The sequence below is a fragment of the Solanum pennellii genome, chromosome 1 (genome assembly GCF_001406875.1).
Source record: "Solanum pennellii chromosome 1, SPENNV200".
Taxonomy (NCBI): Eukaryota; Viridiplantae; Streptophyta; class Magnoliopsida; order Solanales; family Solanaceae; genus Solanum; species Solanum pennellii.
The window spans coordinates 85,934,721-85,949,615 of NC_028637.1; the positions used below are offsets into that span (position 1 = coordinate 85,934,721).

A 14,895-nucleotide genomic window follows, 5' to 3' on the forward strand; every position below is an offset into this window, starting at 1 on the left:
TTATCCAAATTCATCATTATCTTTTTTCGTTTGACCATATAAGTCGTTTGATGTCGGATTTGTGTTATTAATGTTCTTTAAGTTTATCATGTTGATGTTGTTGCTTGAAGTATTATTATTATTTATTTTTTATTATTTCATTTTATGTTTATTATTTTTTTATTTTTTTTACTTTATTTTCTGCATTTTTTTGTTGTGTTTGATCTTTAAAATTGTTTAGATGTTGACCCATTTCATCAAGACCCAAACAAATTGACCCACTAACACAAAATCTAAACATCTAAACAATTTTAAAGATCAAACACAACAAAATAATGCAAAAAAAAGAGTAAAAATAAAAAATGAGAAACATAAAATGAAATAATAATAAATAAATAATAATAATACTTCAAGCAACAACATCAACATGATAAACTTAAAGAACATTAATAACACAAATCCGACATTAAACGACCTATATGGTCAAACGAAAAAAGATAATGATGAATTTGGATAAAGATTGAGAGGGGGGGGGGGGAGATTATATAATATCAACTTTTAATTTTTAATTTCTATAGTAATATATTAGAGGAAATTTTAATTAATTAGGATTTGAAAGCTCAAATTGAAATTATAATTATATAGATAATTAATTAGTATAGCAGCCAAGATTTAATTAAGTTGTTACTTGTTGTTTTTTATTATCTCAGTTGACCCTATTGCTAGTGAAGTTTCTAAATAATACTCAATTTCAAATATCAAATAAAACACTAATAACATTGATGAAGTTCCCAAATAACAATCAATCCCAAATATTAAATAAAACACTTAATGACATTGATATCTTCATAAAATTACCTAATAAACCTATTATTGGTCACATAAAAGTAATATGTCAAAATTGGCTAAAGAAAACTATTGGTCACACGAAAATTAAAATATCAAAATTGTGAGGAAAACTGATAAAATGGTCTCTTTTATTTTATACTACTAGGTTTTTTTTGTACTACTAGATTTAATTAATTCTTTAGGTATCATTTGAGTAATTTTAATCATTTAAGAAGTTTACTTGAATAATATGAAGGTAAGATAATAGTTTCAAATAGATCTTTGACTCAAGTTGAGGATGACAAAATCATTTTTTTTTTTGAAAAATGAAAGGCCATATAAAATAAAATAGAGAAAATTGCACTAGCAATAATCAATTATATAATAATCAAATCAAATTAGACAATAACAATAATAAAATCAAATTAGACTATAACAATGATAAAATCAGATGACACGAAATAAATATATATACCTCTATATCATATCCCACCCCCCTCCATTTAAAGATTGTCTTTCTTGTAGCTTAGCTACTAATACTACTATTAACTTAGTATGGCTAGGACCAACACTAATATCACCGGTTGCATCAATTCCGTCATACAAATATAGAGGTTGTGTTGCGTTAAATATTTGCTTTAATTCTAGTAAAATACAAGGCATACAACTATTTAAAATGTTACTTACTAAAACAATATAAAATATGAGATAAAGGGTGATTGTCCTTAATTGTTGAAACATTATCATTGAGATGATGATTTTTACGTGTACTATTCATAGTATACTAAATCATAAAGTTTGTCAATTTTATTTCTTATTTTCTGATATTTTACATAATATTTTTGCGAAATAATTGGTGTAGTGATTTAGCTATTGTTGTTCCAACTTTAAATAGATCTATGACCACTTAATTATGATATTATGATCGAAAGATGAATTTTTAGTAGTAGCGATTTTTGTACTACTAGGATGAAAGTTTTGTAATTTTTATGTTGACTTTAGTGAAAAGACATCATATATTGTACTATAGTATTGCTCTTTCCACAGAAAGTCAAATGTCATTTTCATTTTTTGGTTTTGGTAGCATTTGGACAATTTCTTAGAGAACTCGTGAGTTTTATAAATTTATACATTTAGTTTATATTATGTCTCGAATTATTTCGAAATGAATTTTGGGAGAATTTGAAAATCCTTTATAATTGTGCTATACTAGCTTTAAAATCAACAATAGAGGAGTTGAATAAAATGAGCCCAAGATATTAAATGAAATAGATCTAAAAAACACATAGTGAATCGCTCGAACTTAATACGTAAAGAAGGAGTTGAACACATTGAAAAAGAGTTATTTTTGTGTAGATGTGTACAAATGAGCAAAGGAAAAAATGAACTTGCAACCTGTGAATTGTATTCTTTGGCTAAAGGTCCTTTGGATGGTGTTCAAAGTTTCAAAGGGTATGAAATAAATGGGTTTAGATTTCATACTAAACTACTTGAGTAAACGAGAAGACCCAAAATAATGGTGTTTTAGTAAAAGGAGAAGCGAATGGTAAGAATATTAACTACTATGGTGTTTTGACTGAAATAATAGAACTTCAATATTTTGAAGGTAAATGGATTGTTTTGTTTGAATGTGATTGGTGGGATGTTTATCACATCGGAATAGGAGTGAAAATAGATAAACATGACTTTGTTAGTGTTAATACTAAGCAAAAATTAGTAACAGATGAACCATTTGTGTTTGCATCTCAAACAGAACATGTTTTTTTATGTCAAGGACCATCTTCATCCCAGTTGGTCAATTGTATAGAATGGTCATTCTACCTATCTTATTGGAGGTGTTATTGATGAAGATACTTTTCGACAAGATGCTTGTAATGAGTTATTACATATATGTGAGGATGATGAAGACATTATGAATTGGAAAAGATATGATCTTGATGTTATCCGTACTGATGTTACCTTGGTTGATGATATTATTGAAGTTAGAGAATCATAACCAGAAACTGATGATAAAGATGTTTTATTATAGATATTTCTCTTATTTTCGTATTCATTATATTTAATTGAGGTTAATAATTTTGTGTACTTATTTTCTAGAGATGATCTTTATTTTATTGAGTACTTTTATTGGATACAAACCAATATTCAGTAGTGTTTAGTTGATAATATCAATTGTATTGAGTTCGACTATTATTATTATTATATACAGCGTGTTTGTTGAGAAAGCCTTCAGTTATAATGTAATTTTTTCTTCTCGAACTAGGATGATTTAGATTTGACCTCTCTATATGAATAATCCATCAATTTGCGGAGTATTCGAGATCTTGATCTCTTTTTGAAATTTTTCGAGATGCCTTTTAAGAGAATTTAGTACCCATTATATAGGCATAAACTAGGGTTTAGGGTTGAGTAGCCTCCAAGAATACTTATTTGAGTTGAACACAATTTGTAGAGTCCAACTCGAATTGAACGCATCTTGTAGAGTCACACAAAATTTTAATGTCTACACATACACTAAATACTATTAGCTTGTAGAGTGATTTTTTGGAAACAAATTGTCAACATTTATTTTATTTTTTTATGAAAAAAAATTATTCTCTTTAAATTGTGACACTCTTCTTATTTTGTGTCTCTCATTGAATACCAAAAATATTATTGTTAAAATTTGTTATGACCATGTCAATACGATTACATGCTAACTTCAATCCTAGAAAATATTTAATATAGATAAAACATTAGTATGTACTACAAACTTTAATTTGTGATTGAAAATAATTTTAACTATGAAATATTTATCATGATAATAGTTTTATGGCAATATTATTTTATCATGACAAGTGATTATACTTTTTATGTCAACTGTTGTCACGATTATTTAGTATTCAAAATAATTTACTTATTTGGCAATTTTTTATGCAATTTTTATGTAGCAAAAAAATCATGACTATATTATCTAATATTGGCACAATTTTCATAACTTCTAGAAAAGCTATTGTTTAGCCAGATATTTTCTTCAATAATAATTTATTGTGGCTAAAAGTTATTATTACTTCGATAAATTTTAGCTTGTGGCAAAAAATAATAGTTTGTTATGGAATATTATAAAAGCAAAATAATTTATGTCTATTTCATTAAACTCTTTCCACAATCTTTTATTACTTGAAGTAAGATTATTTTATTTAGCTATCATATTTGTTTGAAATTATATATTATAGCTAAAAGACACTATTGCTAGAGTTAATTTGGCAAAAGCTTAAAATTAACTAGAAAATGTGATAGCTACTGTTTAGGAAAAATTTGATTAGTAGCTACAGTTTCTCCCAATTGCATGTAGTGCAGCATATTTTATGTATAAAAATATTGAAAATCACAAGGAAATAGGTTAAGCCATCTTTAAGAGTGTGTTTGGTATGAAGGAAAATGTTTTCTGGAAAATGTTTTCCAATTTTCCCATGTTTGGTTGGGACAAAAGTTTTGGAAAATGTTTTTCAAATCAACTCATTTTCCTCAAAATTAAGGAAAATGACTTCCCTTCATAAATTAAGGAAAACATTTTCCATAACTCTGCTTCAATTTCAAATTACATTTTCTTTTGGGAAAAACATCAATTTAAAATAAAAATTTTCAATTTCAAAATTTTTATTTTTTCACATCCTTGACCTTNAGGAAAACATTTTCTAGGAAAACATTTTCCATGGAAAACATTTTCCTCCATACCAAACACACCTTAAGAATATTTCATCCATTAGAATGTATCCCCGGAAAATATGTTTATTAACCTGTATTAAATTGAAAATATGTTTATTAACCTGCATTAAATTGAAAATATGTTATAGCTCAGTTTTAAGGAAAAAAAGATTTGACTGCTCCAAATTTCTTTATTAGGAAAAGCTTATTTAGGCGATATAATAGATATAATCAATGTCATAATTGATATCAAAATAAGGGCTAATGAAGAACATGTACTAATTATATGTAGAATAAAATAAATAATATGATTAATATTATTATTATTGAGCTATATTAATTATTTTACCAACATTTTAATCATCTGATTTTGATAAATTGCTAACGACAAAATATTTTCTTGTTTTCTAGTCCTTGTTACCTTCTTTGTATGACCATTTTTCTTGTTTTTTGAATACCCAATTATGGCTTCACAATTTAATTAACTTTAAGCTTTTTGAATTTCAAAAAATTAGAAATTATTATATGTTGAAATCAAATATATTTTCAAAAGTATAATATATAGTTCTTATTTTTATAAAGATTTGAAAATCGTTTTGCCAAAAAGAAAAATTGTTTGTTTTGAGTGACGTAATTGGTACTTTTATTTAAAAAGTTACTTGTCTATAGCATAATAATTACTGTATATAGTTAAATTTAAGATGCTTAGAAATTAATTATAAACATATTTTTTTGGAAAGCTACATAATTAGACATATTTCACAATTATAAACATGCATTTTTCTACCCTCAACACAAAAATAGGGGGAGTCAAGCGAGATTGAGGAGGGAGGCAAGCAAGACTCGTATGTATCTCATATACATGTGAATCACTCTAAATATAGACTAGATACACATATTTGTATGTATCTGGAGTGATTCGCATGTATCAGGGACACCATACACATGAGAGAGTAGCGAGCGAGATGGAAGAGAGACAAACAAAATTTGTTATGCATTCAGATACATGTAAATTCACAATTTCAAATTAATTAAAGTTTCAAAGTTAATTAAAGTTTAAGCATCAGGCAGTGACAGTCATTTTCAAGTTAAGCTTCTCTTGGTCATCCTATGTTAAGTTGAATTCCTGCTTATTTGGTGTCTTGCACATTTCGACACAATAAGTTTCTTTAACTATGTTCATTTTATGACTTAATGATCACCCGATAATTAGTTGCACAACGACAACATTACATTACTTGAACACGAAATTTAAAATTAGATTATCAGATAACAAGTAGGTATATACTATTTATGTAATCGGATAACTACTAGGAACACAATACAACTTAATGTTGTTCAAGATAAATCTAAATAATGTGGAATGTTTGTGGGAATCCACTCGTCACCTTTTATAAATTTCCTAACCGTAAAGTTTGAATAAGAAGAAACAATCATAATTCATCAAAAAAATAATGAAAGTATATATAGAGACAGGGACTTACAAACAGTTATGGTGTCATAGGTTTTGTTGTCGGCGACAAAACTTCTATTACTGTCGTAATATCCATCCCTTTCTCCAATCACGAATATATTAGTCTTCTTTTTATCAACTCTAATATATTCCTCATACATGCCTTTTTTAAATTTTATGGAAAATGGCTTGACACTGTGATCAGGGGCCTCAAATATTGCTCCAACACAACTTTTGAATCATTTATAAATAAATTTTGAAAGAATTTAAAACTCCTAGACAGCCTCGCTATTCTAGCTTTAAAATCAACATTGAAGGAGTTGAATGAAATGAGCCGAACAAATTGAATGAAGTAGCTTTCAAAATCACATAGTAATTCCAATCGAATTTAGATACATAGAGAAAAATGTTGAACACAATAAAAATAGTGATTTTTTTACGTATTATTTGTCTTTTTCTGCTCATTATTATTTTACATGTGATACTATTGTTCAAGTCCAGTGAGTTGAAACTCAACATATGTCATTTCTTCTGTAAAGTCACTGTCAAGTTCATGATTATTTGGTGTTTGACACAATAAGTTTATGTAAATATATTTTTTTTTATGATTTAATGCCCAGTTAATTAGTTGAACAATGGCAACAATCAATTACTTTGAAGAAGAAATTTCAAATAAAATAATCACATTTTGAAAAAAAAGAACAACATACATACATAGTAGACTCTCGAATTGGACTTTAATAGCAATTAATGAGCTAAGTCAACCTAAAGATATAATATGATTTGGTAACATTTCATTTCTCGATTCACCAAGTCACAATATCATACTAATTTCATACTCCAAAGTTACATTTTTTAACCAAATTAAAGAGAATTATAGTCTAAATCGGTCTACAAATATATGCTACCAACTGGCATATACACAAAATCAATTGTTATTGTGTCATCAAAGCTTTTGACCAAATGACCATATTGAAGTTGAGAAAACCGTTTGACCTCTCCAAGTTTCCTTATTGGGAAAAGCTTATTAAGGCAATGAATATAATCAGTGTCTTAATTGATATAAAAATAATGCTAATGAAGAAAAAGATTGATTGAAAATCATATTTAGAGTGAATTTATATTAAATTATTTCCTGCCTAAATAAAAAGAGGATACTTACTATTACTACTTTATTTCAAAATCATATTTGGAGTGAATTAATATTAAATTTTTTCCATGCCTAAATAAAAAGAGGATACTTATTATTACTACTTCATAAAAAAATCATATTTAGAGTGATTTTATATTAAATTATTTCCATGTCTAAATAAAAAGAGGATACGTATTAATGCTAGTTTATTTCGAAAGGAAATGATATAATTACCACAATCTTTACCCAATAATATCTACACAGTCTTTTATGGAATATAAATAGTATGAATATGTATTGATATAACTATAAGAACCACTTGACATATGACCCAAAAAATACAAGTAAAACATTGAAGATGAATTTCGTGAAAGCATTATCACTGATTTTCATGCTCTTTCTTTCTCTCGTAACTTTTTCATCGGGAGATTTGATAGAAGATGTTTGTCGAAGGTCTAGTGATTATAAAACTTGCATCGATGCTCTTAGAGCGGACCCTAAGAGCTCTTCCGCTGATAAAAAAGGTTTGGCACGTATTCTACTTCAACAATGTTTAACAAAGACAAAAAGTATTTACAATAAGATTGTACGTCTACTAGAGCAAGTAAAAGAGCCCATTATTTTACAATCCCTTCAAGTTTGTAAGGAAAATTATGACAGTGCGATAGATGATGCTACATCAGCACTTAAATATTTTGATGCAAATGACATTTTGGGGGCGAGCACTTCAGCTACTGCTATTGCGAGTGCTCCAGAGACTTGTGAAGATTCATTTGCTGAACCACCTGTCAGAATATCCCCAATTAAAAAAATAGATAATGATTTTATGAATTTTATTGGTTTAACCATTACTTTGCTAGATCAATTAAAAAATTAATATGTAATCAGAAATTCAGCATTCTGTTTTAACTTATAAGATGCTTTCATGAGTAATTCTGATTTATGCTAAGGTTTATTTACGAGTTATTTGGCTTTCTCTGCACTTTAATTACCTTCATAGTTATTTATTATGTTAATAATATAGTCTTCTTATTTTTATTATTATGTTAATAATATAGTCTTCTTATTTTTATAGGACAATACACATATAGTTTATTGATGTATACTCTATCTATGTTCATGACTAATTACCAAAAGAGGATTTATATCGATTTAAATCCACATTGAAATTTCAATTAAATCTGGATGGACCTATTCGGAAAAAAAATATGTCCATTGAATCTAATTCATATAGCCAAATACCCGGCCCATAAACAGTCAAAATGGTTGTTGTACATCAAAAGGGCTCAGCAGAAGCAGAATTTGCGCTAAAGCCCAAAGCATATACCAACAGATTACAGCCCCAAAATGATCGAATATACAATATTGTGAATATTTTTGAATAACAAAGATGAATCATCTGCAGCTTTTGAATAACAAGTTTCCCTGAATCCAAATTTTTGAAATTTTAATTCAGATTAAATTGCCAAGTAACAATTATTATTGAGATTTTTATATTTAATTATTTTTCAACTTCAAATAATATGAATGTGTAAGTTTTGACACAATACGTTATGTTCTTTTTGGTGATTTAATGTTAAGTAAACTAGTTAGACAATGACAACAATGAATACTTAAAGACTAGCAACAATGAATTACTTAAAAGACAAAGCAGATAATCATATTCATTTGAACAAACAAGACACATACATAGTAGTACTATTTTTATAAATTACTAGGGATATAATACAACCTATTGTTATTCAAGATAAATCTAGGTAATGAGGGATATTGGTGGGAATCCACCGGTCACCATTTATAAAATTTCTAACGGTAAAAGTTGATGCAATATTAGGATCCGTAGTAACGGATGCCCATGTCACATGTCCCTTCGTGACAGCACCTGGTCCTCTATTTTTGTACTCCAAATAATATGGTCGACGAATAATACTGGATTTATTTGCTGATTCAATCCACTCAACCCATCCTCTAGGATCTATTAAATCATCGATATAGCTTTCCATTATCACAGTCCTAGAAAATGTACCCCATGGCCGACCTAAATATGTCGTGACGTCCGATTTCTTCAAATCGGGGGTAGCTTTTATCGTGCAATTTTGAAGCACTATTCCAGATTTGTAGGACTCAAGCTCTCTTTGTTGCGCTATGATTGTGTTATATTGCCTCGCCATTGGAGTGCGAGCTTCAATCAAACAGTTTTGGAACACTGCTGTAGCGTCACCACATATGAAATCTACCGTGCCATAGATTTCACAATCACGGTAGAATTGACGTCGCTTTTTCGCATATAAAGTGTCTTGATACCCGTCGAATCGGCATTTATAAAATGACACCGAATCTGCTTCAATTCTTAATGCCACTGCCTGATGTTTTATGGGCCCCGCATTATTTCTAAAAGTTAAGTCTTGAGCTATGAAACCATTGCCAAGAACACCTGTAAATTAAATACGAAGAAACGATTATAGTTTCATCAAAATTGATAAAATTATATATATAGAGAGAGAGGGACTTACCAACGGTTGCAGTATCATATGTTTTGTTGCCGTCGACAAAACTTCTATTACCCGTTATTATCGTATTATCCATCCCTTCTCCGATCAAGACTATATTAATCTTCTTTTTTTCAACTCTAATATATTCCTCATACGTGCCTTTCTTAATCTTTATGAAGAATGGCTTGACACTGTGATCGGGGGCCGCCAATATTGCTCCAGCAATTGTATTGAAATTTCCGGTCCCATCTTTAGAAACAATCGCGTTATAAGATGTTTCTGTTATCAATTGACTTTCAACACATACAACTATAGTTATAGCGAATAACATCATTATATACCCTGCATTAAAAAAAAAAAGTCTGATGATTTTATGAACAAGAATTACAAGTACAATCTAGAGATATAAAGAAAGATACCGTAAAAACTATTTGTGATGGCCATTGCAAAGTTGATAAATTGGCAGCAATTCTTCTTGATAGTGGAAGAGTTTTACTTTTTCTTAATATTGTAATATTGTCCAAGCTTGACAACCCCATCCTTTATATTGTAGTAACCTTTTACTCTTTCTTACACGTTTAAATTTTTGCATACATTTATAAAATGTCATTTTTAAAGACTCTTTTGTTGCACACCTATATGTCATCTTCATTTCATTGATTTTTTCTATCATTTACTTACCTTGGTAATATGTAATTGTAGTAACATTTTAATTCTTAGCTTAGTTATGGTATTCCTTCTTCTTTTTTCATCTTTTCTTATTTGGAGGGAATCATTTTGTGACTTTTGTAAACTTTTCATTTTGTGAAAATACAATCCAAAATAAGCGATTTTTTTTAATAATATGAAGAAGATATTATTTTTTGTTTTATTCTTCAAATTTAATCCTTACAACTTAAAATGCATAAGAATTTTTATCAAAATAACATGGGTACATTTTTATAAATGACAACAAAGTGTAAAAGCGGGTTAAGATTAGTCTTTTCTTTTGTTTTCGTCTTCGATTTATTATCTTGTAATATTTTGTATTAAATTTTTATATTTTGAATTCCATTATAAATTTTTTTATTTCCATCACTGACAAGGATCGCTCGATGCGGCAAATAACTCTAAAATGGAATTGGAATGGGACATTTTATAGGTGGATCTTTGCCTATAAGTCATATTAACCTTTAAGTAGTTTATCAGAGAAAAAAAAGTCTAATTTTTTTTATGCAATTTCATAATCTCTCCTTTCTCGGACTGATTCATAGACGTTAAGTACCTACAATCTTAAAGTTGTATGTTTGAATCATCAAAGAAGTAAACTTGTAATAACGTGACTTTCATTCACCCGATATTTATAATCGTACTCGTTACTCTTTTAGCCCCTCATGTATGTTAAATTTGTTAATTTATTTCATATCTTTTTTTCTTCTTATAGTATCACTCTTTATATTAATAGTATAAAAGTACAATTTACTTGCACGTTAATTTCAAATTTTACACCCACATGATAATTGAGTTATTGGATAACACAAAAAGTAAACTAGTTGAAGAGCAAATATCCAAGNCATAGAAAACAAACCCTAGAACAATTGGCTGAAATGGATCTGGAGGCAGAAGTCAAGGTCCTTATGGTTAAAGGAAGGCGATAGGAATACCAAGTTCCTTCATACAGTTGCAACACTCATAAAAGGTTCAACTACATAGACCAGCTTACAGGCAAAGCAAATTAACCGAGAAGTCTACAAGAAAAGAAAGTGCCATTATTGACTTCTACCAAAAGTTGTAATCAGAGACCACTCACTAGAGACCTACCAGTATGCTCAATAATTGTCCCACTCTTTCAGTGGAAGACAAGGTGAAATTGCAGGACAACTTCACTGAGGAGGAAGGCTTAAGGTGTCTGAAATTGTGTGCAGGAAATAAAGCTCCTGGTCCAGATGGTTTCTCCATGGGTTTCTTCATCAAACGTTGGGAGATTGTGAACCTGGACATTATGAATGCCCTTTTTTGAAAGAAGCTTCAATGCAACATTCATAACTCATCCCTAAGAAAATTCTATCATGAACACTTCAATTTATTTTATCTATATCTACTATATATAGGTGTATTATTATCATTATACTTTAAAAAGGACCTGCTATATTGTTGATAGTCACAATCATGACACATTAATACAAAAGTTGGTGCAAAAGTTCATGATTTTCAAGTGAAAATGACAAATGAAATATATATATAAAGTTCTTACTAAAAAAAGAATATTTAGATACGATAAAGACTTGAGTGAACGATAATTTGATGACGTTCAAGACACATGAATAACTATTATTCATTTGGGAAAAAAACTCTCATAAGTAGTGAAGTCTATGATTTAAATTTAAACTGGTACATTACATTAATTTTGCATAAAATTTATTAAACTTAAGGTAATAATATATAGTTTACATTTATCTATAATTCTAATCTCTAAGTATAAAATATTGATGCTATAGTATTGCACAATTCTATTACTAGTTCATTTCTACGAAGCTTGTTTCTCATTTATCAACGTTTTCTCTTATCTATAATTCTAATAATAACAGGTAAACTTACAATAGTAAGTGAATAACATTTTATTATATTATATAATTTCAGCTTTTAATTTTTTAACTTTTATAATCATATTTCAGAGGGAAATTCTAATTAATTAGTATAACTTTGATAAGATTTAAAAGATCAAATTGAACCTTGATCACTGATAGCAGCCAATATTTAATTAATTTGTTACTTGTTGCTTTCATTTACCTCAATTAACCCTATTGCTAGTGAAGTGTCTAAATAACACTCAATCCCAAATATTAAATAAAACACTAAGAACAATAATATCTACATACTATTACCTAATATGCATTTGCTTCTAGTTTATGAAGAAAACTATTATTGATCACATTAAAGTAATTGTCAAAATTGGCTAAAGAAAACTATTGGTCACATGAACATTAAAATACCAAAATTGCTAGGGAGGAGGGGGGATCGATGATAAAATGGTTTCTTTTCTTCTATACTACAAAGGTTTAAATAATTATATGTTTAGGTATCGTTTGAGCAATTTTATCATTTAAGGAGTTGATTCGGATAATACATATAAAGATAAAAAGATTGTTTATAATAGACCTTTGACACAAATTCAGAATACCAAAATCATTTTTTTAAATAAAAAAGAAAAATGAAGTGGAAGGTTATAAAGAATAAAATGGAGAAAATTGCAGTAGCAATAATCAATAATATGATAATCAAAACAAATTAGACAACAATAATAGAACCAAAGAAACAGGAAAATAATAGTAAATATATATCCGTCCATATCATATCCTTCACCCCCCGGGTCCCCCATCCTTTTAATTGTCTTTGTTTCTAGCTTAGCCAGTAATATTACTACTAATCGGCCATGACTAGGACCACCACCAACGCGACTAATTATATCAACTCCGTCATACAAATATAGAGGTTGCGTTTAAATATTTTCTTTAATACTAGTAAAATATAAGTCATACGACTATTTGAAGTGTTATTTTACTAAAACAATATAAAATCTGAGACTAGGATAGTAGTCCTTAATTGTTGAAACATTATCATTGAGATGAAGATCTTTAGGTTTACTATTCATAGTGTACTAAATGATAAAAATGACAATTTTATTTCTGAATTTCTAACATTGTACATAATATTCTTGAGAAATAGTTAGTGTAGGGATTTTATAGTTATTTCAACTTTAAATAGATTGATGATCACATAATTATGATATTATACATCACTGATTGATCAAAAAATGAATTTTCCAGTAATAATGATTTTTATGTTATTAGGGTGAAAGTTTGTAATTTTTATGTTAGGAAACTTAATTATATTACTTTTGTGAAAAGAGTTGAAATAATTTTATCTATAATCCTCTTGAAATTTAAGACAAAATATATCTAATTAATAATATTGAAAATTAATTTTTTTTAAAAATACCATTTCTATTGCTCCTTCCCTAGAAAGCCAAATGTCATTTTCATTTTCTTGGTTTTTGTAGCATTTGGACCATTACTTAGGCCTTAGAAAGCTCTTGAATTTTATGAATTTACACGTTAGGTTTATATAAAGTCTTTGAATCATTTTAAAATGATTTTTGAGAAAATTTGAAAATCCTTTACAATTTTGCTATCCTAGCTTTACAATCAATATCGGAGGAGTTCCATGAAATGAGTTGGAGAAATTGAACGAAATAGCTTTCAAAAACAAATAGTAGTTTCACTCAAACTTAGATACGTAAATGGAGAGTTGAACACAAGGAAAAGAGTCATTTCTTTGATGAAAGATGTCACAAAACTACTATAACTATTACATATTTGATATTCTTTTTGTGTCAATGAGATTTGTCAATGAGATTCAACATTTAATATATAAATAAAATAAAATTTTAACCCTATATATGCAATGTATTTTTTTTGTTTTTGATTTGCTTTGTGGATCCCCACCCATAAAACAAGGTACAAACACAGGAAACATGATTTTCATGTTGATTCATCACAAGATCTTTGTGCACGGTCCTAAAGTAATCTAAGAGTGTCAATTAGGTTGATTCATTCTAGGATCGAATCAGATCTAGTAGTAGCTTAGATTGATCTAACCCAAGATTTATAGGTCGTGACCTGTCAGTTCACCTTGATGATCTGAAACCAGCCGAGCATAAACCTCAATCGATAATCGAAATGATTGACTTATACTATTTGTGATTTCATGGTACCGGATTAAGCAAGCCTGCTCGAATGTATAGTTTAAAATTTAAATTATATTAAACATTCATGAAGTACTTAAAAAAAAACTTTTAAAATATTTATTTAAAAATAAAATTTAGTTGAAACCACGACCAATATGGCCCAGAATTGCACAAGTTACATCAAATCTAATAAAACTCAGAACGGTAGGATCCGGTAATCCCAACCCGATATCCAAACCAAACACAGAGCGACCACATTCCGTAGTTAGTGAATCAGCCTGATTGCCCGATCCAGTGTCACCCTTAAATAGTTAAATTAATATACCAAATACGTCTTTTTTTTTTTGAACTTTTGGCTATTATTCTTTTTGCCTTAATTTATGTGATACTATTTGACTTTAGTACAAAGTTTAAGAAAAAAATTATCTTTTTATATTTGTGGTTAGAAATATTCATGGACTATTTGTGTTGCTATAAATGATTTATATAGAAGTAAATAGAAAATTTTATAATTAAATATTAAATTATTAAAATATTAAATTGTGACCAGGGACGGACCGACCTTATATATATATATATATATATATATATATATATA

The 14,895-nt window shown here is 28.3% G+C and overlaps 1 protein-coding gene and 1 long non-coding RNA gene across 2 annotated transcripts; one reads left to right on the forward strand and one right to left on the reverse strand.

The window, feature by feature from the left end:
• Positions 1-2,120: 2,120 nt before the first annotated feature.
• Positions 2,121-2,853, forward strand: LOC114075598. The gene is made up of 2 exons (XR_003575995.1): positions 2,121-2,353; positions 2,561-2,853. It is a non-coding gene; the product is annotated as an uncharacterized LOC114075598 (long non-coding RNA).
• A 5,968-nt stretch (positions 2,854-8,821) lies between these two features.
• LOC107031589 (probable pectinesterase 56) lies at positions 8,822-10,015 on the reverse strand. The gene is made up of 3 exons (XM_027919317.1): positions 9,991-10,015; positions 9,593-9,913; positions 8,822-9,513 (listed from the first exon to the last, which is right to left on the reverse strand). Exons 1-3 carry the CDS (start codon positions 10,013-10,015, stop codon positions 8,822-8,824), a joined length of 1,038 nt encoding a protein of 345 aa, XP_027775118.1.
• Between the last annotated feature and the right edge of the window lie 4,880 nt (positions 10,016-14,895).